Source organism: Mizuhopecten yessoensis, unplaced genomic scaffold (assembly GCF_002113885.1).
Source record: "Mizuhopecten yessoensis strain PY_sf001 unplaced genomic scaffold, ASM211388v2 scaffold8537, whole genome shotgun sequence".
Taxonomy (NCBI): Eukaryota; Metazoa; Mollusca; class Bivalvia; order Pectinida; family Pectinidae; genus Mizuhopecten; species Mizuhopecten yessoensis.
The window spans coordinates 1,381,674-1,407,463 of NW_018407597.1; the positions used below are offsets into that span (position 1 = coordinate 1,381,674).

At 33.3% G+C, this 25,790-nt stretch overlaps 1 protein-coding gene across 2 annotated transcripts in view; it reads left to right on the forward strand.

The window, feature by feature from the left end:
* LOC110456151 (transmembrane protein 2-like) overlaps positions 1–25,790 on the forward strand; it is a 44,419-nt gene that overhangs the window by 12,267 nt on the left and 6,362 nt on the right. For both annotated transcript variants that reach the window (XM_021506723.1, XM_021506722.1), the window contains exons 5-23: positions 1,114–1,276; positions 2,149–2,328; positions 3,206–3,427; positions 4,791–4,886; positions 5,698–5,831; positions 8,314–8,386; positions 9,370–9,491; positions 11,551–11,699; positions 12,889–12,958; positions 13,723–13,857; positions 15,625–15,757; positions 16,792–16,855; positions 18,331–18,366; positions 19,241–19,330; positions 19,719–19,899; positions 21,517–21,720; positions 22,016–22,200; positions 22,485–22,634; positions 24,376–24,553. In XM_021506723.1, the coding sequence (XP_021362398.1) occupies positions 1,114–1,276; positions 2,149–2,328; positions 3,206–3,427; positions 4,791–4,886; positions 5,698–5,831; positions 8,314–8,386; positions 9,370–9,491; positions 11,551–11,699; positions 12,889–12,958; positions 13,723–13,857; positions 15,625–15,757; positions 16,792–16,855; positions 18,331–18,366; positions 19,241–19,330; positions 19,719–19,899; positions 21,517–21,720; positions 22,016–22,200; positions 22,485–22,634; positions 24,376–24,553 (2,565 nt within the window). The remainder of the gene's footprint in view (positions 1–1,113; positions 1,277–2,148; positions 2,329–3,205; positions 3,428–4,790; positions 4,887–5,697; positions 5,832–8,313; positions 8,387–9,369; positions 9,492–11,550; positions 11,700–12,888; positions 12,959–13,722; positions 13,858–15,624; positions 15,758–16,791; positions 16,856–18,330; positions 18,367–19,240; positions 19,331–19,718; positions 19,900–21,516; positions 21,721–22,015; positions 22,201–22,484; positions 22,635–24,375; positions 24,554–25,790) is intronic.

Genomic DNA, 25,790 nt, shown 5'->3' on the forward strand with positions numbered 1-25,790 from the left:
TGCGTAGTGCAGAGTTATCTTCTCTTGAGAGCAGGTATTGATTGTTACGCCATTGGTTTGGGTGAGAAAATTGCGTCGTTTTCTCAAAAATTGATGACGTTACTCTCACAAACAAATGACGTAACAATCAATACCTGCTATCAAGAGAAGATAACTCTGCAATACGTAAAGACGGATTTGATAAAGGATAAACTTAACTTTATTAATGCAAAGAAACATCAGTTACTTCTGGCCATGGAGTTACGCAGATGCTTCCTTTTTTAGTATACTTTATTTTTATTTATTTATATATTTATTTACATTTGTATTACCTGGATGCGTGCCGATTAATCTACATTTGTCCGATGGCCTCTTATGATAAAGAAATTGTTGAGCAACCATGGAATCCGATTTTCAACGAATAATATCATTATAATTATTTTTGTTAACACTATAGAATTTTAAATCTTATGCGAAAAACATTATTCGTCATTTTTTTTATTAGCTAAATGATTTCTGCAGATATGTCTCCGCCATTTATTTTTTTGTTTTATCTTGTTTTGAACAAAATTGTCAAGCATATGACGGTAACAAGATGCCTACAAATGTGTCATCATGATTCTAAATCTCTGTTTTTCTATTTGAAACAGCATTGCACATAATTCATAATTTGGTCTTTAGGTATGAAGTTGTTTTCTTTTATGATATTGGTTATTTATATACCAAAGTGAATGAGATAAGGAGGCAATGTTCTCTTCCAACCGTGTACATGTCTGTTGTAGAGGGTTTCAAACGGGCTGTAAATATAAGCATGTATCATCTACAAGCTCCACTAGAATAGCTTATACTCTTAATAACAATATAAAAACACTACGGTAAGATTGGGACACACATAACACCGTGTAATGTTAACACATTCTGAACTTATCGAAAAGAGAATAGATAAGTATAGATTTACTTCTTAACCAAGTATAAACGATTTAATTCGCAGTTATCATAGTACGTGGGTTTATCTTTTCCTCAAAATAATCATGTGAACACTATTTTGCCTAACACACATTAGTTAGAAAAATAAGGAAGTAGCTTTGAGTTCTAATCTAAGCATTTAAAAACGTATTTCTGTTTCACAATTAGGTCACACAAGAAGATAAACTGCAAGGTCTGATTGTGTACCAGTTTGATCCTGCACTTCCCACTTATGATACAAAAATTGTCAACAGGAAATCCTTCCTATTTAAGACATCCTCAGTAAGCAAATTCAACAATAGTGTGGATGATCTCAAAAAGTACTTTGATGGTAAGTATAAGAAATACTAATTAACCGTTTAACTATTTTGAAAAGTTTTTCATACGGTATATATAAAGAGATATTTCCAAGAAAATATCAAACGAACAGAAATATTCTGTTAAAGGTATTATAATTCGATTTTAATATCTTTTTGAAGAAATTAATAGTTTGCCGTCCAACATTAATTCCAAAAATAAAACAAAGAATGTTGGCCTAAATACCACATTGACTGTATATAGTATTGACTGTATATAGTATTGTAAAACATGTATAAACATACATAATAGGGTTATATTGAACAGGGCAGTATTTATGCCTTGAGATTATTTAAATAAATTATAAAACAACGTGGTTAGCGCTTTTGATGATTTGGCAATACACTACCAAATAGAATGCGCTTGCAACTCTTTCTTATAGTTTATAAATGTATTTAAAATCTTTTCCTTCCCCTCTCCTATACATTTTCCTCTTTTCCCGTTTCTATATCTTATCAGTCGCTGCCTGCTTGTGAATTCTTTTAAAGGAGACAGATTTACATAAGTTTCTTTTTTTTCTGAATCCTTGTTGTATACAATAAATGTTATGAAGTCAACAAATGTTATGAAGTCAACAAATCAACAAATATCTTACCATTGCACTTATAAATTTCATACTGTGTTCATCAAAACAACATCAAAACCTTCTTTTTTCAGAAGGTCTGGTTTGTGTTGTCGTAGGAACATCATACATGTATCTGCTAGATAATTCAGTGCCGTCGGTCGTGAATTGAGACGATACAAGGCACGAGTAATGACATTATCTTCCTTCTAATATTGTATATATATATACAAAGTTGATATACTGATTTCTTTTTCGTGACATGGTGTATTCTCTTTATTTAGAGGTGCCCAAAGATCACATAGTCGTTGCTGTTATTCGGAAGTCGTTAATGGCGAAAACGGATGAAAAGAACTTCCAGATTTTATACGATGTAATAGCGAACTTTTTAGAAGTAAAACCGGAAGAATCACTTATCAACAACCTTCGATTTTACGACGGATATGTAATGATCAAAAAGAAAGGTGAGCTATATTTTGATTGTAATAAATAAAAATTGTTACTTCAAAGAAAGGAAATTTGACATCAAGGGGTCCTTGAGGAAATTATTTTGAAACAATACCAACTGCTAGAAGCTACAATAAAAAGCCGTTAAAAATCATTCTAAATAATATATATCCCTCATATATCTGTATTTATAGTGGTAAAACATAAAATGTCCAGAAATAGAAATAAAACAAATGTATCGTAATATATATAATAAGCATGCCTGCTAATACGGAACATGTAACACCTATGTTATAATCAGTTTAAATTTACATATTCCGTATGTTTGGTATGTTCAGATGCACTAGGTATTGTGCTTTGTGTAGTTACTACAGATGGCTTTAATATTAATTTTTGAACGATGTATTTATTTGTGCATTTATAATATGCCCCGTTTTTCTTTCCATATATTTTATTGAACATAAGTACTTTCACATTATAATCATTTTAAGACGTCGCAAATTAAAGACATCTGCATTATGTGTAATTTGCTTATTATTATTTATTTTTCATTAATAAATAATAGTATTAATAGTAATTCTAAAACCTAAACAAATAATCAAAATACCTACTTCAAATAAACAGTCTAAAGAATCTCCTTGACGAGATGAAAATACTAAAGACTCGTTGTCGAGATTGATTCTTTTTATATTATTTCTTCGACCGGAAGGATTATTTTTCTGCGTTTATAATATATATATATATGTAGACATATATAGATGTGTATGTATATGAAAGCGCTAGGAAGTTCCTAGGAAACTCTTTGTATTTATTTTATTTATAAATATAGGTATGTATGTAAACGTATTTATTCGTTTTTTTATATTGAAACCACATCCCCAATTTAATTTGTAGGTGATCCCAAAAAAATGGTTGAAGCAACAAGCTTATATAGAACCAACTCGTTGGATCAAGTATCTGAAGCTGTGTTGTTTGACGGACGCAAGAAATTTTACGCCAAGAGCTATACTAGGATTAAAGCTCATGGAAGATCCACCACAACAGTTCAGGTGATCGATAAAGACTTCTCCGAGCTGACTATGAAGGTGTCCGAAGATATTTCATCTTGGGCGTTAGGTAAATAACAAACAAACGAAGTTCACCAAATAAAAACTAAACTCTTCTTTATATGATTGTAGAGAATGTATATATGTGTATATGACTGGAGAGTATGTTTATCAGTTAATATGACTGTTGAGTATACATATCAGTTTATATGACTGTAGAATATATATATCAGTTGATATGACTGTTGAGTATGCATATCAGTTAATATGACTGTAGAGTATATATATCAGTTAATATGACTGTTGAGTATATATATCAGTTAATATGACTGTAGAGTATATATATCAGTTTATATGACTGTAGAGTATGTCTATCAGTTAATATGACTGTAGAGTATGTATATCAGTTAATGTGACTGAAGAGCATATATATCAGTTAATATGACTGTAGAGTATGTATATCAGTATATATGAATGTAGAGTATATATATCAGTTAATGTGACTGTAGAGTATGTATATCAGTTCATATGACTGTTGAGTATATATATCAGTTAATATGACTTTAGAGTATATGTATCAGTTCATAAGACTGTTGAGTATATATATCAGTTGATAATATGTCTGTAGAGCATGTATATCAGTTAATGTGACTGAAGAGCATATATATTAGTTAATATGACTGTAGAGTAGGTCTATCAGTTAATGTGACTGTAGAGTATGTATATCCGTTTATATGAATGTAGAGTATGTATATCATTTAATATGACTGTAGAGTATGTATATCAGTTCATATGACTGTTGAGTATATATATCAGTTGATAATATGACTGTAGAGCATGTATATCAGTTAATTTTAACTGTTGAGAATATAGAGAAATTATGTTATTTGTATTATTGTTGTACAATTATTTATGATAAAGCATTATATAATCATTTTTGATGTAACAATAACTGGGGGAATACATGTTATTTGAACCTGGAAAAGCAAAATTGACCGAGACAAAGTCAATGAAAACATCATTGTTTAAGTCCATTTAACAACACAGCACCTCAACAAACGTCAACAATTAATAGATACGACCTAAGAAAATCATATATCTGTTATATCAGCATATCAGTTAATAAAGAAGTAGACAATTTGTATCACCCGTTTTAGCCAAACATTACCATAACTGTGTTACTCTTCTCGCATTTACTTATACAACCTTCATACCATTATTACAGCTGTTTCATAAAGCTTGTGTAAATATCATTTTCTGCTATATATTTCCTCAAATAAGGGGAATATGTTCATATAATAAACAGGATGAATAGAAATGGTATGACAAAATCAGTTGTGCTCATCTACTGGATGTATATGTTTTTCTGGAGGTGCATGTTACATTGGTTTACGTTCTCAAAACTTACCTTGTGGGATTTCCTTCATACACAGGCTCCAAACTGCTGATCACGTCCACTGGAAACCAGGAAGAAACTGAGTTTGCTACAATCACGGAACTAGTTGATGAAACTCATGTCAAGATTGACCGTGAGTATTGTTGCATAAGGCAATTACATACATACTCCCAGAAACTCGTACTCATGGAAAACTATCCAATGTAAAGACATTTATGATCTGTGACGTGACTTCTTTGCTGATTGGGCGATATTTCAAATCTGTATTGTCATGTTGCATTGAGTATATATACATATATAAGCAAAGTAGCATGATTTATGTTGTTCGCTTTAATACTTTGAAACACCTAGTCCTATATTCATATCGACGACAAAAATTAAGTCCAACCTTGTTAACGTTAAAATCTGTGATATAGCATATCTGAAATTCATGTCAGAATAAAGCACTTTTGATGTCATATATGAACTTAAGATCATTTATTTTTCTTGACAGGGATCCTAAATCATAATAAGATTTTCTTTTTAAGATATATGTTTTAGTATTTATCAATGAATTTCAAAGATATGTACTTATTGCGTATGTATCTATATAGGTCTCATTAATAATAACGACAGTATGCTCCAATATTGGCACTGGATCCGAACAAACAAATGTTGGTTGGATGCGTATTACTTTAAAAGATATAATTCATCTTGGATATGTGGTAGAATTAATACTAAAAATCTGAGTAAATTTCACACATTCAAGATGATTTATTTACGAGAATTAGCCTTCGGTTACAGGCTAACCGACGGGATATGTTTTTTTATGTATTTTGTATTGTATTATTGTCTCATGGTGACTGTTTTTATGTTTTATGTTGTTATATGTAAATGTTCAAGATCCTGTCGTGACAAAAGACTAAGATATATGCATCTTAATTTTTTTCATAATAAATGCCCAGTGACCGCCAGATTTGATCATTTGTGTGAAACTTATAAGGGCGTTCGAATGTGCGCCGAGGTGGCACTTCTTGACCGCAACGTTCTCGTGGAAGGAGTGACCTTCGGAGATGACCAACATGGTGGCAACATTAAGGTAGGCAGTAAGATAACCTTTATGGTGCTTAGATATAAGTTAACTTATTTGTTGGTTAATTTAGTAAACGTATATGATGATTAGATGCTAGTTAAGTTGTATGGTGATTGAATGTTTGTTTACATATATAGTTACATGTATCTTATATAGTATTTAAATGTAAACTATCATCTTATCAACATGTGTCACCATAAAAGTTAGCCACATTTATTTGGTGATTGAATGCTAGTTAACTTATATGGTGGTTATATTTTTAGTTAACTGATATGGTAATAGGATGTTAACAAACTTATTTGATGATTGAATGATAGATAACTTATATACAAGTCAATTGATAGTTAACTTATATGTTGGTTAGACGGTAGTTAACTAATGTTAGTTAATTGATATGGTGGTTAGATGTTAGTAAACCTATGTTAGTTAGCTTTTATGATGGTAAGATGTTAGTTAATGTTTATGGTGGTTAAATGATAGTTAACTTATATAGTGGCTAGATGTCAGTTGGTTTATGTAGAGTTCAAATGTTAGTTAACTTATGCTAGTTATATTTATTGAATGCCACTTAATTTTATAATGGTGAGAGGTAAGTTAACATAACACGAGGTTATGTGTTAGTCAACCGATGTGGTGGTTGAGTATAAATTAACTTGTATTGTGGTTATATGGTAGTTAACACATATGGTGATTGACTATTAGTTAATTTTATGGTGGTTAGAGATAAGTTAACGTATATGGTGGTTTAATGTTGGTTAACTTTTGCTGTGGTTATATTTGAGTTACAAATGTAAAGTGGTTATATGTGATTTAGCATATATAGTGAATACATGTATCTGTAATTTGGCATTTATAGTGGTTAGATGTTAGCGAACTTATATGGTGATTGAATATAAGTAAATTTTATGGTGGTTATAAGTTAGCAATAGTTGTTATAAAGAAAGTAATGACTGTAACTAATATGGATGTCAAATGAAGCGGAACTGGACACGGTCGATTGCTGGCCACCAGCTGGTAGCTCCATTGTAGAGCGACCGTCAAGGGATCGGAGGTCACAGAATCGAATCCTTGTGTGGTCGAGCACTTTTCCTTTCCTGCCAGTCGTAACGGGATAAATACAGTTGTAATTGAAATGTTTGTTATCCTATTACCAATTTAGTTGTCACATAAATGTTAGAAATTAGGGGGAAAATAATAACCTGTTTTATCACATTACATTTTTAAATTATTATATCTATACAGCACATTATTAAGTAAGATTATTATAGGATGACTTATGTTTTTATGACATGAGAACAGGTATTTTCCCAAAAAAAAAATTTGATAAATAATTTCAAAGACATATCAATACAAAAGTTTAGAAACTGGTGTTTTTTTAGTGCAAAATCGTATTTTTGTTAAACTCAGAATATGGCCTAGCACTTTATGATATGTTTTAAGGATCCCTCTCTCATTGCAGGCAAAACACTAGAGAATTTCAATGTAGATTTTCTTACAAACAGTAACCTCCCCTTATTTTTGTTTTCGATCTGAGTGTAGCGCGTCTGACACGTTGGGAAATTTGCAATGCAGAAAATGCTTCTCTCTAAAACGTCACGTTGCAGGAATTTCTTTTTTGCTATGCGGGCCGAACCTTTGTGTGCCTTTAGGCTTATTTAAAGCACCTTAATCCAGAAAAAAAGAGATTGTGTGGTATAAAAGCGTTCATTCCTTCTAGCGACAACACTTATCTCGATAATTAAAACCCATCTATCTCGTATTTTCTTTCGGTGCAAAATTATTGGTCAATTTTTAGACTTTAAATCAAAAGTTGCGATGTTTCATGTGTTCTCATTTAAACAAAAGAATGTCTCCTTTAACGCAGAACATCACATTTTGGTGCTGTTTTTTTATTACGGTATTAAGTTTTAATTGGTTGAACATTATATCGCCAGTTTGAATAGTAATATATTGTAATCTGAAAATGTAATTTGACATAGAATGTCTTCTATTGAAAGTGAATAACACGAAATACAGCAATATTAGAGCAAACATCTAAAACAATATTAGTTTCTAATTTCATGCGCCAGAAGAAAGTACCAGGTGAAAAGGTTCGAATGGTCAAAAAGATGGAATTCACCGTAATGAATCAGCATGTTTACATCACATTACTTTCGCCATTTTCATTATTAAGTTGTTGCAAATAAACTTAACGATATAGAAACTGAGATACCCATCATTCGAAGGAGTAGTTTTCTTCCCGTAAGGTAAAACAGGAAGTCCCCGCAACGTGAGTTCTTTCAAAACAGTGCGTTCTGCGATACGAGATTACCCACCGTTACTTAGCTGTTTAAAAACAACATCTGGAATCATGTTACAAAGATATTACCGTGCTTGAAAAAGTATCAAATGCACAGTTACGCTTGTTTTCAAAAAGGTACAGGATATTGTTTTAGAAGACAAACTATTCGCCACGTGTTTTGTTGATTCCCATTTTTATGTCCGACAGTGCCTGGAAGGTTTCGCGAGCTGTAACTTTATCGACTTTGAGCTGAATTTGATGGGTTCACATTTTCCTCTCGGTAAGTCATATTTTCATCACAAGTGTATGCATTGATTTAATTTAAATAAGTATACATGTATTATCCTTTTATCTGTCTGAAATAGCTCTGGAAATAGTAAATGACCCATTTAGATTTAATGGCATTGTATTATGAACAATAAAAAAGTATTACAAGTAATATGGTCCAAAATTGGCACTGGATGAGAAAAAATCAGGTTTTCGTTGGATGAGGTAGCGTAACTGGACTAATCAGTTCAGATATCGGGATATCAGATTCAAATCCTCGTTTGACTGTCACATATTAGCAGAGTTCTAAAAACGACGTTTCTGACATTTCATTAAATATCTTATAAGCCGGCTAGTAGAGAAACTTTATAAAATCTACAAAAAGAGGGGGGGGGGGGAGTACTTAGTGCAGGCATATTGCAGATGAGAATTATGAATATTCTTGGAACAAAAAAAGATTAACGTAAAGGTGTGAATTATAAAATGCAGTAGAATTGACATGGAAGGAATAAATAAAGAGATAAAAAATCATTTACCATCATTATAAATATACAAATATCCATGTATATACAAATGTTCATTGCGATCCAGGTGCTTATATCATCATTGAACAATTAGTCACTATTGCCGAAAAGGTCATTTGACGCCGGTGTCACATGAAAAATTGACCCGCGAAGAAAACCTACTCAAAAATGCATATATTGTTACCAAAGAAAAGATATTTTTATTTAAATACCCGGATTTTGTGTTGTCATTTTCAATGATTGTTGGTCAGTTTTCTACGGATACCCGGGTAAGATTTCTACGTAGAATTTTGACCCAGGGTTGGTTTTCTACGTGAGTCTCTTTTTTATGTTACACCGGAGATTGTGAGGACGAGGCCAACACCGGGTGGAGGGGGTGGGGCATAATTTAATAAATTGTCCTTCTATGATTCACATTATTGGTGTAAATTTGATCTATTTTTTAATTTCAATGTTTTGGATGCATTGACAGGGCGCTATCCAATCCATTTCCATCTTGCTGGGGATGTAACAGGCAAGGCTGTCGTTGATTCCCTGTCAATCCACAACTCGTACGCACGATGTGTTGTCCTTCACTTTACACATAACTTAGTGGTACGTACTAACACTAAAGCGGCACGATCTAAATTCCTGTGCCAAACTTTTAAGTAAAAAGCTTATTACCCCTTTAGTTCAAGCATTTCTACATATTTCGATGTCCCGAGTCAGTTCTGAAAAACAACAATATGAATAATGTTAGAGAATTGTCTGAACTTTGCTGTCCGTGCGTGGTTTTCAAAATGTGACAATTTTTTTAAGAAGTATTTTGTCGCACCGATATTTTCCTAATCTTACAAAGACTTTGAGAAATAATACAATTTTAATTTACAGATTTACTTGTCGTAAGTTGAAAATCAAATCACAGAAAATTATCAAAATTCAAAAATACCAATTCATGGTTCAATTTTATTTTTTTGTTTCCGTGTTAATACATTTGACTGTAGGCTAATTTACACAAAAAATATGATGCATAAGCATTTACTCAATAGATAGTTTTAAAATGCTGGAATCAAAAAAGAAGAAAATGTTAAACTTCGTACAACAAAGTCATACTGAGGTAGATCTACATATATATATATATATCAAGTTTGTTTGAGTTAGTGACTGTGACCCACAGGGGTCAAATGTTTAAACAGGCCTCACTTATAAGTCTCCAAGCCCTAGAATAATAACATTTGACATTAAGCTTTGCTTGGATAACATATTATAAAGTTGAATAAACTATCTTGCCTTACCCTGAATGTTTCATTAGTAACATAAGTTAGTGTTTATCAATATTTTTATCGGAATGTGTAAAGTAATAATATTAAGTATCTAGTGTTAGCTTGTTTGCCATTAAGGTACATTTGTAAAAAATGATTGTTTAAATAAATTTGAACAAAACCGACGTTGAAGTTCAGAGAATCCAATATAACACATACACTCATGATAGATCCTCTATATACATACACAGTCAGAGTGTGCAATGTAGCTGTACTTCGCCAAGACAGAAATTAATATCTTTCAAATAGTTTATAGTGTAAAATTACATTTGCTGTGCATCCTTCTATGGCAATGCTTTCCGAAGGCAAATGTTGTTGTGAGACTATAACGACATTTTCTATTGTAACGTCATCAATATCTTTTGTCACGTCATCAATTTCAGGGTTGTCAAGACTTAATTTGCTGTTCAATGGAACTGTTCGAAATAACTAAATAAAACGTAACTGGTCTATCAAAATATGAATATAAAGAATTAATATTTTAGCAGATAATGTTACACATTTATATTGCTGACAAACTTATATAAAGACCTACCGGGCTTTATTGAGTTTGTCATCAAGAGCAAAGTGTCTAATAGGGCCATAACAACATTTGCTAAAACAGCCATTGCTTAAATGGAAATCAATGCTATATCTGAATAGGTAACTATTACATCTCTGAACTGACAGTTATGTGGACCCTTTGTAAACGTCTACAAACTTTGCGAAAGGAAACAAAACCAATCTAAACAAAGTAAGCCTTTTTTCATTATTTAAACACTCAAACATATCCGGAAGAAAAACAGAGAGTCCAAGAATTGATTTCTTACGTTAATGACGTAATTTTTTAATCTTGAAGAGTATCACATTATTCATTATGTAAATCCTATAACTCTATAGGATTTGCATGAACTTATCGATGATAATAATGAACACCTCACTACCAAACTCTATAGGGTTTACATGAACTTATTGTATGGTAATAATAATGCGGTACGGAGTTACCTTCCCATTGAGGTAAAAGCTGAAAAAAAAATCCCTCATTAAATAGAATTTTGTCCGTGCCACATTTTTTAAAACAGTCTTAAAGATATTTTTATGAAATCTGCAACGTTTATATATAATAACAACTGAGATACAAAACATCATGTTCAAACCACCAATTTACTTATTCCGTCTTTGCGTATTGCAGAGTTATCTTCTCTTGGGAGCAGGTATTGATTGTTACGTCACTTGTTTGTGAGAGTAACGTCATCAATTTTTGAGAAAACGACGTAATTTTCTCGCACAAATCAATGACGTAACAATCAATACCTGTTCCCAAGAGAAGATAACTCTGCAATACGCAAAGACGGAATAGATGTATTTTGTAGGTTAAAAACACTCTCTGCTTTGAATGTCTTGGACATGGTTTCTTCCTGGAGGATGGAGGCGAGAAGGGCAACAAATTTCACCATAACCTTGCCGTGGCTCCGCGCAGGGCAGGGCTGCCTGATAAAAGAGACCTTATTCCATCAGACAAGTGAGTTACTGTAAGAAGCTCTTTCAATCATGAAATTAGGTTGATTAATAGTCGGACGTTTACGCCTAACGTTTCGATGACTAATACAGTATTTGCTATGTCACCTTCATCAGACAAATAATCAGCGTATATGCATATATAGTTAAAAAGTTTGTACATATTTACATCATTGAATGACGCCGATTTGGCTATAATATATTCGTACGTAAACTTATATAGATTTGGAATCAAACAAAACGTGACCGGTTCAATTAGTCAGTTTGACTTGTTCTTAAATGAATAACAATGACGCGAACACAGACTTGAAGCGTTGTCAAATCGACGTCGATTTCATATTTCATTCACCAATACAATAAGGCAGTGTATACTGGGCGGATCGGTCGAGTGGTTAACACTTCGGCCTTCCACGCAGGCGGCCGGGGTTCGATCCTCGAAGTCGACGCACGCATGGAATATCGGAGAAAGTGTTTTTCTCCTACGCACACAACTCCAACAACCCAGGTGGAGTATAAACTGGTCTGGGGTGGATGTTGCGGTATATGTGATGTAGCATTCAAGTGAAGTGGCACTATAAAAGATGCCATTGGAAGCACGGTCCCAATACAGTACAGAACACAATACATCTTCAAGACATTACAGTATATACCACTACACGACACTACAGATATACCACCACACGACCCAATTGTATGTACTATTACACGACACACACATATATATATACCACTACCGGACACACTTGTATATACCACTACACGACATTACAGATATACCACCACACGACACAATTGTATATACTATTACACGACACATATGTATATACCACTACTGGACACACTTGTATATACCACTACACGACACTACATTATAAACATTATATTCCACTTGACGACAATACAATATTAACCACTTCAAGACATTACAGTATATACCACTACACGACACTACATATATAAACATATACCACTTGACGACAATACAATATTAACCACTTCAAGACATTACTGAATATACCACTACACGACATTACATTATATACCACTACACGACACTACAGATACACAGTGTAGTCCCTGCTATATAAAAACTGATATTTTCTCCATCAGTTAGCCTGTTTTACCCAGTAGCCCTGTATGTTCAATTCCCCCTCCATTTGTCTGTAGCTCATATTTCACACCTGTTTTTATAGGCATCCGAGTGGGTTTTTTGTTACCAACCCCGACAACGAATTTGAGGGAAATGTTGCAGTAGCAGCAGAGGTAAGAAACGTACAGATAGCAAACTGTAAAGGTAAAGACAGCCATTTTTGTAAAGTAAAACAGCACTTGATCAAATCATTTACATTTCTTATAATGTTTGGACTACCGAGCTATCGGCCGTGCGTTGCAAGTTCATTAAAACTATTTTTGTCTAATTAGCACCAAGTTACTGCTGAATGGCTTCTCCTCATAATGGAATGACAACATGATAATATGATACTATGACGTTAGTCACCTCATCAAGATTTCTGGGTAACGGATTTAAATGGCATTTATAAAAAACAGTTTTGTAAAGCAATGACCATGATTAGTAAAGCTAAAGAATTGTATAGGATAGGTAAAGAATCGCATTGTCGCACAAAGATGATTGCCGTTCCCGTTGTAGAAAAGTCGGAATACTCGGTTCAGAAATCTGCAAAGAGTGCAGATGCCATTTTCAAATTGTAGAAACCATATGTGAGGATAATATTTGTGTAGATCCTGTAAATGCAGGACATGGACTCGTATGTCCACAAAAAGTGCCTCTTTTCCAAAGTAAGCCTTTCCATTGCCCTTTTCCCCTTACAACGAGCTGCATGTTTTAGTTATGTAAAACTAGCCTCGGCCGAATTAAAAGTCTAACAAAAAGCATATACTGGCACATATACAAAATATTCATTTTGCTTTAAAGGCTTCGCTTAAATGAATATTGCAAACGTTTAGAAGTACAACAACCTAATAATCATATAACATTGTTTTAATGTAACTTTATTTTTTTATTTAAGGGATATGGATTTCACTTCGCATTTCCGAAATTACCGATGGGTCCGTCAGCAGACCTAAGTAATTTAAAAGAAGGCGAAGCCCTCCGGACCAACCTCAAGTTATTCAGAAAGAACACAGCCCACTCTAACGTGAAGGTAATTTGGTTAGAGGTTTACTACTTAGGTCAGGTAAAACGCCCTGTCATATTTACAGTAAACGTTAAGGACATTCGATGAAAGTTATTTATAGATCTGTAATAACAGTACTTTTGAGGTATATCAAAACTGGTCACATCACCTTTAAACTCTTTAACATTTACCGTAACCTTTTTTTGTATGAAAGTTATGGTCCCCTCACTATCAAACTTGTTAATATTTTCAAGAACCAGGAGTAAGATAATAATGGTCCCTCACCATCAAACCTAGAAAAAAAAAGTAAGAATCTGAAGTAAGATAATAATGGTCACCTCACTATCAAACATAGTTAATTTTTCAAGAACCTGAAGTAAGATAATAATGGCCATCTCACTACCAAAGTCTAAATGGTTTACATGAACTTTTTGTATGATAATCATGGTCACCTTACTACCAAACTCGATAAAATTTAATAGAACCCAACGCAAGATAATAGTGGTCACCTCACTAACCAACTTTCTGGAATTTGCAAGACCCTGAAGTAAGATAAAAATGGTAACATCACTTCTTAACTCTTTAGAACCAATTTTTTGTATGTGATAATGGTCATCCCACTAACAAAATCTAAAGGATTTATATGAACTTTTTGAACGATAATAATGGACACCTCACTTCCGGACTCTATAGGGTTTACATAAACTTTTTGTTTGATGATAATGGACACCTCACTACAAAACTCTTTAAAATGTACATGAATCTTAAATATGATAGTTACGGTCACCCCACTAGTAAACTCTTTAAAATTAACGTGACTCTTATTATAAAATAATGGTAACTTCACTACCAAACTCTATAGGATTTACATGAACTTTTTGTATGATAATAATGGTCACCTCAAAACCAAACTCTTTAAAATTTACATGAATTGTAAGTATGATAATGACGGTCACCTCACTAGTAAACTCTTTAAAATTAACGTGACTCTTATTATGAAATTAGTGGACACCTCACTACCAAACTCGTTAGGATTTAAATGAATTTTAAGTATGATAATTACGGTCACCTCACTAGTACCCTTCAAAATTAGCATGACTCTTATTATGAAACTAATGGTCACCTCATTACCAAACTCTATAGGATTTAAATTAACTTTTGGTATAATAATAATGGACACCTCACTACCAAACTCTATAGAATTTACATGAACTGTTTGTATGCTAATAATAGTCACCTCAAAACCAAGCCCTATTCAATTGGCAAGAAACTTGAGTATTAGTCTATATGACACTAATCGTCACATAACCTGCAAAATCGATAAAAGTAACATGAACTTCAGTATGACTATAATGATAACCAAACTACAGTGTATCAAACTTTGATTTAATATAATGATCCAGAGCCGGATAAAAAAAAATCTGTATTTTTTAATAGAGTCGCACCGTTGACGCATAAAGTATAAAAAACAGATTTTTTCTGTAATTGCCATGATGAAAGGCTTGTTCACCATGACGTTTATTGTCTGTGATGAAATATTTTCTTGGATCGGAGATTTTCATTGGTGGTGCAGAAAAAAAGTCAATTTATTCGGCCATATTGTTTCGCTTCCAGTTCTGACGGCGGCCATCTTGTTTCGTTTTCAGTTTTTACTGCTGTTTACAATTTCTTTTATTTGTTTTGATGACTTGTCATTTCTTCTTGTTAACATTTTCCTTTGACTGAAATATGAAATTTGTTCCTGTTTTTGACAAGGTTGTAAACTTCTCTTTTCCTTTCGAATCTTTTGAAAAGATGGGAGTACGTATAGGTGTCACACTAAATGAAGAAGGTGAAGAGAAGTGGTGGAGTGTAGGTTATGCCCCACGTTCAACGCCGACAGACGACGCATCAGACCTTGCCAAACTTGAGCTTAGCTGTGTAACTGGTGAGTCTTAATGTTCAACTTATGAATGCTCAACATGAACATGAACACTATTATATAATTATGCAAAGGTTTACATACAGCGTCTTCATACAGATAAGTTAAAAAAGTAATAATAATAGTCAGGTTAAACGAGACAGGGTTTGTATAGAGATAGATTGATTTTAGTAACAGCGATGTGGAAGCTTAATATTGTTCTTTGGGAGAGGTTAATGTAATTATCATAGTTATGATGGTCGATAGGTTTAAAAACAAAACTTTCAGTTCAAATAAAAGCACGGGCTAAAAATAGAGTATTCTTAAACGAGTACATATAATAGTTATAAATAAGCATAACTGAACGTAATTCTAAAACGGATAAAGATAATAGGTTAAACTAACCATCGCTGAACGTAATTATATAGCAGATGAATATAATAGTTATAATTAATCACAGCTGAACGTAATTCTAAAACGGATAGATTTAACAGTTATAACTAACCACAGATGAACGTAATTATGAACGGATCAATATAAAAGTTACAACTTACCAGAACTTAACATAATTCTGAGACAGATGAATATAATATTTCCTATTAAAACACAGGCTTAGACAAATATAGATAATAGATGTAATGGTAAAATCGCTCAGAGACTGCATTCTAGTACTAATAAATATTGAAGTTCTTATTCGGAAAATCTATTTCGAAATAGAGCAAAATCTTAAAAGAAATTCGGGAAAATATGTGTTTTCCAGGACAACACGAGAAATGCCAGTACATGCATCCTTAACTCGGGGTAGGGCTGGGAATCTGAGACCTTTTTATCGTATATGTTTACATATATGAAAATAAATCGGGCGTTTCTAGTGCGCATGTGTATATTTCTTTTACATTTAAATTCCAAACTAAAGCAAGGATTTTTCTTCGAAATTAGTGGACATACGTCATGCAAAATTCGTAATAGGAATTCCATTTTAGTTACTGAAAATCTCGATGTTTTGTTTCTGAACTAATTAAGTGTAAATATGCATTAACCAATTTTATATGTGATTGCAGCGTATAATAATGGAGAAACCAATGTCCAAATCAGAGCAGCCAAACTATCATTGAAGAATTTTTCGTAAGTATATATATCCTTCAAACAAACATCAAAACATCAAAACGAATCAATTTTATATGTATTCTTGTAAAATGTTGCATTTTTATTAAAAGACACAACGAAAGTAGCAGTTACACATAAGGAAAGTGTATCAATAAACCACAACGAAAATGTATCGGTTAAACACAACGAAAATGTATCAGTTAAACACAACGAAAGTGTATCAGTTAAACACAACGAAAATGTATCAGTTAAACACCACGAAAATGTATCAGTTAAACACCACGAAAATGTATCAGTTAAACACCACGAAAATGTATCAGTTAAACACCACGAAAATGTATCAGTTAAACACCACGAAAATGTATCAGTTAAACACCACGAAAATGTATCAGTTAAACACCACGAAAATGTATCAGTTAAACACCACGAAAATGTATCAGTTAAACACCACGAAAATGTATCAGTTAAACACCACGAAAATGTATCAGTTAAACACCACGAAAATGTATCAGTTAAACACCACGAAAATGTATCAGTTAAACACCACGAAAATGTATCAGTTAAACACCACGAAAATGTATCAGTTAAACACCACGAAAATGTATCAGTTAAACACCACGAAAATGTATCAGTTAAACACCACGAAAATGTATCAGTTAAACACCACGAAAATGTATCAGTTAAACACCACGAAAATGTATCAGTTAAACACCACGAAAATGTATCAGTTAAACACAACGAAAGTGTATCAGTTAAACACCACGAAAATGTATCAGTTAAACACCACGAAAATGTATCAGTTAAACACCACGAAAGTGTATGAGTTAATTATGAAAAGTTCTTTTTGCATAACCAATAAAATGTCCTATGTGACGTTTCGATGACTAGTACGATATGTACACTGATACCTTTATCAGACAAATGACCAGTGAAGCGTATGCACACAAAAGTGTAAAATGTGTACGAGTTGTCCACAAAAATCGATGTCGATTCGGCTACGCTGTAAGCCTATGTACAATAGTTGTTATACATTTGTGTATGTACCGAAATGACTCGATTTAGCTGTCCTTTGTTTAATACTTGGTAATAGGTTCTGATACAACGAACGAAAATGTATCGGTTAAACACAACGAAAATATATCAGTTAAGCATAAGTAAAGTGTATCAGTTAACCACAACGAAAATGTATCAGTTAAACACAACGGAAGTGTATCAGTTAAATACAATGAAAGTGTATCAGTTAAACACAATGAAAGTGTATCAGTTAACCATAATGAAAGTATATCAGTTAAACACAACGAAAGTGTATCAGTTAAACACAACGAAAGTGTATCAGTTAAACACAATGAAAGTGTATCAGTTAAACACAATGAAAGTGTATCAGTCAAACACAATGAAGGTGTTTAAGTTTAACACAACGAAAGTGTATCAGTTACACACAAGGAAAGTGTAACACAACGAAAATATATCAGTTGAATATTTTTCTTATTTAGGGTCGCAAAGGGCATAACGGGAATAGAAGTATTGAGGTGAGTGATTTACTATATCCGCTCTTTGTTGATATGTTTGTTTATGGAGTTTGTACAACATTTTGAACTTACAGTAAACAAATGAATTAATCGTTTTTTAATCTTTTTTATTAATTTATTATTAGTACGTTTATGATTACACACGTACAAGTTCTGGTATCTTGTCACCATTGGGATATTTACATAAGCTCCAGTTATAAACTAAAAAGTGGTAATTGAAATATAATAATTGCTTTGGTTGACTTTATAATGTGATCAATTCAAATGGTCTTCAAACGGTTTCAAATGAAATGCTTCGCAGTTTACTAAACTGGTAACAAAAACAACTTGCTCCTCGTATGTGATTGCCTCAAATGAGCTTAATTCAATACCCATTTAAGATCGAACAATTCAATATTCAATCCTTAAATACTTTATTATGTATTAATATCTATTTAAATAAAATGATTCATTTTATAGGGGTAAGAGTGAGAAATATCATAATTTTGCTATACCCTCAGCTATAGACATTTTCAAGTTAAATACAAAAAACAAAAACAAAAACGGACAGCACAAAAAGTGATGACGCGGTATACCGCAATGTTTAAAGTTGAAGTTGATGAACTACGAAATTTCTGCGCAAGATTCATCTGTTAAGAACTAAAAAGAGTTGTCTGTATTTTTCAATTAAATCATAAGTGATACATGTAACTATGATTAGTTTTGGTATTGTATAAAAGTGCTCAGTTTTCGATTTATTCCGTATAATCCCAAATTAATCCTGATCATTTCTCATGTAATTGTATAAAGTTGCATACTTTAAACATTAAAATATTGTTTTGGTTTGTATTGAAACATATAAAAATGTAGACAAATAATCCAAATTTAATTACAGATCAATTAAATCTGAAGTGTATGAACAGGAGATAAAGGACAGTATTATCCTTGGAGATCGTGAGAAGGGCCAAGCAGAGGGAGACAGTTCGTATGTATTAGACAATTAACATAATAATCGATTAGACAAAAAGTCATTTTTTGTGTTCATGGTAAAAACACATCTATAATTACAACTGTTTCAAATGACCTTATAATCCAATTCTATTAACGATTATTTTTCGGTATTTCGGTCCATGTACCATCCTCTCAAAATACAACACACAGTGTGGTAAATATAAACCATTTCCTAGATATATGATACATATTGGCTGTTATTCCATTTTCATGATAATGCACATATTGACTGTGAACATCAACGCTGTAATCAGATTTATATTATTTGATACTACAGATATTGTAAATATGTACCTATTTTGACTGTAAATATTGATATATTGACAGCGAAACTTGACATGGAACTTCTGTATTGTTTCCAGTGACGACGAACCTAGGGTGGGATTGGAGTTTATTGGGCCAGTTAGTCTGTCAGGATTGTATTTCGACGATTTCTACAAATCTGTAAACTACCCGTCTGGTGCCCTTGGATTTGCAGGAGGAAACTCTGAAACAATTACTGGAAACGTAATGGGAGACGAAATTTATTTCGGCTTTGCAGATGTATGTATATTTCAGATACACATATTGCATATTATATCCCTCAGGCTTTCAAGAATGCAAATACGATACAAATGTCACATTAAGTTTTATTATCATCCATTATATCCATTATCAATCATGCATCGCGAATCTCTTCGTAAATATAAACTGCATAGTCATGTAGCATTTAAAGTACTGGCAAAATCGAAATATTTATAAATATAAACTGTGTTAAGATCTCCAAATATTTTATACTTATAAGTATAAAAACTTTGAGATATTTTAAGGAACAATCCCAAACTGCTCTTAGATTAGGTACTACAAGAATAGAAAAAAAAAGTTTAACAGTGTACATGTCTTTTAAATTTATACCCTTTTCTTTACTTGTTAATACTACTCAATGGTTGAAGCATGTCTTCCCAAAATATATTTCCAATTATTTACACATGTACATGCATGTCTTGTATACTTCTTCTACGCATGCTATAATTCATAAATGACTGGTTTAACGCACCTTCCTTTCATCATACGTTTGACCAATTGAAATTTCCAACTGTTTTGTCATTGCAACACCGATGAGACCTGGAAGGACCAAACCGCTGTATGGTACAGTGTGATTAATAATAAAAATAGACATTTGATATAGCGCCCTATCAAGTGAGATTTAGCCGATCTAAAGCGCTTTACAGTTCATACATATACAATTTATACACTCATTACCATTAGATGTATACATTAATCAATACAATTTTAAGGAATTTTCAGGAGCTGCCTTATCAGGCGCTAACTACTCGTCCTATGCCACCTGGCTAAATATCCCTATGTGTGTATGCTTGTGCGTGTGCTGGATATGTCTTGTGTTCTGTTTGTAGTGGGACCGTCCTTCCAACGGTATCATTTATAGTGCCACCTCACTTGAATGCTGTAGCACAGTTACCGCAACATCCACCCAGACCATTTTATAATCCACTTGGGTTATTGGAGTTGGGTGGGCAGGAGAAGAATACTTTCTCTGAATATTCCATGCGTATGACGACTTCGGGAATCGAGCCCCGACCGCCTGCGTGGAAGCCCGGAGTGTTAACCACTCGACCAATCCGCACATGATTCAATGTATTAAAGTTGCAATGATTCGTGATAAAACGGTCTTCATATTTACATAAATTGACCACATCGTTCGTATTTCCCACAGAACAATAAATCAATGACACTGCAGGCTCTTCTACTTAGTCATATCGTGCCCTAGTGATACCGATTTTGAGCAATTACGGTTAAGTGGATAGTTTGGTATTGTCTTGATTTTTTTCACAACCTGAACCGTTTTATTTTTGATACCAATTAAAAAAATAGAGATTCATCATCTCAAGATATGTGATAAGCATTAAAGATGTTTCAATTAATAGATGGATACACTTGACATCAGCATGATCTTTTCTGTTGATTTATGGATATGTTGTCAGCTACTGTGTCTATGTAAGAAGGAAAAGAGCATGGATTGACTTTTAAAATGTAACGCTATATAAAAAAAAAATCCACCTGATTTTCTCTTTAGTGTTCATCTGATAATCAATGTTCTTATTCCATATTATCTTTCATTAATTGGAATTAACCAGTTGTTCTTATTGATAATGGCCATAGCCCGATGACGGAAGCCGAGTGATTGGGTCTGACACAAATGACGACCGGAAAGGAAACTTGTTGGAATCATTTGTTGATGCAGATGGCTTTGTTACGGATTCTGACTCGGCAATGACGGTCCTGAGAAATACACCGTTCCAAGTCACAGATAATTGCTTGAAAAAGTGGGATAAATATGCCGTCTGTGAAGAAGAATATGCCATGGTACAATATTTGCTTATATTCAAAAACAATTATTGTCATTGCACTGAGTATTCACATGTAAATCATTTATATATTATCAGTATGCATGTTGGTGAATATATTGCGATAAATGCGTAATTACACCAATGTTAGCGAAACAATAAAGCGACATGTTATCGAAAGAATAGCGAACCCCGGTGGAGATATTGAAACGATTAAGATTTCTAAAATATATTCAGTACAAGTGATTTTTACATATCAGATATCTTTATTTGAACATATTAAAAAGGAGATCAAAACATTTAAAATACTTCAGGTGGATACAAACAGGGCTGCCGACATATTTAGGGTGCATGGTGATACTAAAGTGAAACTTGACGTGGAAAAGAATACTCCATTCAACGTCCTCGCCAACAATCCGGACTACCTCTATCTTGTTAACTATGATGCTTTCAATTTTGCCAAATCTGTCAATGTTCGGACTTTTGATGCTAATGAAGGGTAAGTTAGGCCAATGATATGTTATTTCGATTATCAATTTGGTTTTTTTGAATATTTCATGATTGATATTGTTATGTATTTTTCATATGTATTGCCAAGAAAGAGAGAAACATTCGTAATTTATCGATAAAGTGTTCGAGGAATTATATATTGCCTTTTATTTTTTAAACAAAAACAAAACATTTCAAGTTGTTAGAAATGTTATACGCTATACATTGATTTCTTTTTCTTCTTTTTTTCATAATAACAAACATTTTAATCATATTTTATATCTCTTTTGGCAGAAAGAAGTTTGTGATTGGTTTCTGTGTTCCAACGGGCAATGTTGAGTTAAAAATTCAATATAGCAACGCTTTAGTATTTAACAAAACGGAATCATTCAATGACTTGTCTACCAGCTCTGAAAACATATACTTCCAAGACGGCAAAAAAGGGTACGCATTTTCAAGTTTCGATTGATGGAATTGAACGAATATGTCAATAGTATTATTATTCACATGCGAAATGAATTCAGCGGTGAAACACAAATGGCAAAAATATTATCAAGATAACGTCTTCGAAATAAATCAATACGCAACTAAGACATCGTTACAGGGGGGAGGGGCTATAAAGCACTGTCGGCGTCCTCATATAATTACAAAAACATTTTGTGGGAGTCTATTAAACCTGTCAAAACCTCGACAAGAATTCCGGTCAATAGTGATATTCGAATCCGTATAGGTATATCAGTGCTACAGCTGTGGAACCGCACAACATTACACTATGTGCGGTGTGCGCACGATGTGTGCATGATGTGCAAACGATACAAATCTGGACTATCATTGATAGCGCAAATTTGTGTGCACGGTGGACGAACGTTTTACGGTAAAAATCACGGTTGGTGTAAATTGAGGAATGGCTCTACAGTACATATGGTTTCGTGTTAAAACTTGATTTGTTAGTATTTTTCTCTATTTTAGCTACATCTATAAGCTTATCTTTCTGTCTATACTTTCTTTGATTTAAAAAAATGCGTTTCGGTGTTTTTTAAACGACCTTAATCGACACATGTAAAATTACAACAAATATAGACACGGTCCCAATATATATAGCAACTCTGTACATAGCTTTCCTCGCCCAGTGCACTTATGTTACTCGTCGTTGTGTGAAAATCGAGTAGAAGGGGATTTCATAACGGTCTTACGGTATCGCATAAAAGCTCAATTTGTCAGGCACAGGCAAGGTAAAACTCCGGTCGCTCATCAAAATGTTATCTGCCTGTTCTGTTACCTTGGAGCCAAACCCTTTCTTGACAGTCGAATGGTCACTGTAATACTGTGTAACACGCATTGTAAAAATTATACATAGTCTTAAATATTTAGATGAAGAATAAATGTATACAGTGTACTTTATTGCATACGAGCCTTCCGTATTTTTGGATTCCGTAATATTGATCAATAACCTGTACCAAATTGCATAGTTGTGTGGAGAAAAGCGCACAACGGGACGATTGTTAAATCGCACAGTAGTGCGCACTATGTGCGCACTCTATTTTTGGTGCGTTATGCGGTCACACAACTTTTCATTTAGGAGAGCGATAATACTTACTCTTATGCACTTCCAACAGATGGTGCGGAGAGTTTACTTGTATTGGCTATAATTACATCCATATTGTATTGCATTGTATAAATGAAAACGTCCTACCGGTGCACTAAGTGCTGCAGCCAGGGTAATATGACTTCATACACTTATCTCCCTTGAGGAGGACAACGTGTGTAAAGGCATGTATGTGAATTTCACTTTTGACAATGATATATGTGAAACTTGGTTAATATTTTGCATATAACTACTGAAGCTTAAATCATGTACATGTAATTTCAAAGATTCAGGCTCCTCTATGGGTAGAGAATGTCCTGTGGCTTTTTGTAACCATGACCTCTGTGGTTTTGCTTTAAGAACGGAGTATCCGTGTCTTCACGACTCAATTGTAGTTTTCACTTGTGGCATTCTCATCAATACAGCCCGGAAAAATAGAATACTCCAAATATTAGAAATACTTGTAGTTAATAATTTCGCAATAACATAATGTGCTTTCAAGGTTGAATGAATCCGACTAACTGTATAATACTATTTGTATAGCATGATTCAAGAGTATTCTCTATAATCGTTGGCTATATTTTTGAATTTCAATTGCAGGGTTGTCTTCGTCAATTTTGTTGGACAGGAAACAGATAGCAGCAGTGAGCAATATTGTGTGGACGATTATGGCAAGAAAGGGATTTGTCGTAGTTTATCCATCAGAGTACGAAAGGGTGTTAAAGAAATTAACGATTGTATTGCCAGCGCCATCAAAGAATATCCAACATCGCAACAGGTGCGTAAACATGATTTTTTAAGTATATTTATCATCTTTCTTCGCAAATATTTTGTTCAAGCAAACTGCTCTTTTATATAAATGTTAAGGAGACGACCATCTGCTCCCCATATGTGTAGTTAACGCGATTTTTTACTTCACAAATTCTGCTTCGGGAAACAGGGAATTGGCGAGAATATTTAACTCAGACAAACAAAACTTTAAGAATTGTATGCACACTATATTCTTTCATATTTGACATACCTATTACGCATATGATTTAATTTATAAAATGGTTTCTGAACCATTGCCAAAATAAAGAATGAAAACTTTTTTTCCGGCATGACTACAGCTTAAAAAAACTTTAAAAATGTATCTGTAATGAAAACAAAATAATAAAGATAAAATGAAAAAGAAAGAGTGAATGAAAAAAGCAACGTAACTCTGAAAGTAAAACGCAACGGAGTCAGATGAGGATTCGAATCCTAGACCCTAAATCATTATACTGTCGCTCTAACCTACTGCGCTAACTCGTCTAAAGTAGTACCGTGGCTAGGTCTCGCTGCACTGTTATTCACAACGAAATCATGTGGAAGTTACTGTGTGTAAAACGTACTGTGAAATTTGAACAGGTATTATTATGAGAATTAATCCTGGGGAGTCGGTATTCTGTATAACAATGAGAGCCCCTTGGTATAGTTATATCCGTGTTAGTGATAGGCACCGTCGCATTAACTGGGCCAATATCAAAATCATAACTATTTAGCATTTCAAACAAAATGCTCTTCAGAAGAAAACTCGTGAAAGACTCAAATGATCACTAAAATACAAGTAAATGAAGTAAATACATACTTACTGCAACGTATGAATATTTTTAGCATTTATAACACATCAGTGATACTTGTACTTAGGACGAAAGGAACGACAATGAAAGTCTTCATGTTTCCTAAACATATTTTACATTACAGCTAAAGAGGTAGGTATGTACCTCAAAATGTTTGTAAAATGCTACAAATTTTCAACTTCTGGTTTAAACCTTTATATTTTAACTTTACAGCCAGCGTCGGAGGGCTGAGTCCACCAGCATATTGAATCACATTGTTACTAATTCAAAAATATATTTATCAAGTCGATGCAGTTACCTAACTTCCTTTGTCAGATAGTGCCGTCGTCTATTTCGAAATAGTAAGTCGTACTGAAGAAATAAAAAGATTAACGAATCATATGTTAGAGTGCAGCCAAACGGGAAAGATGAATA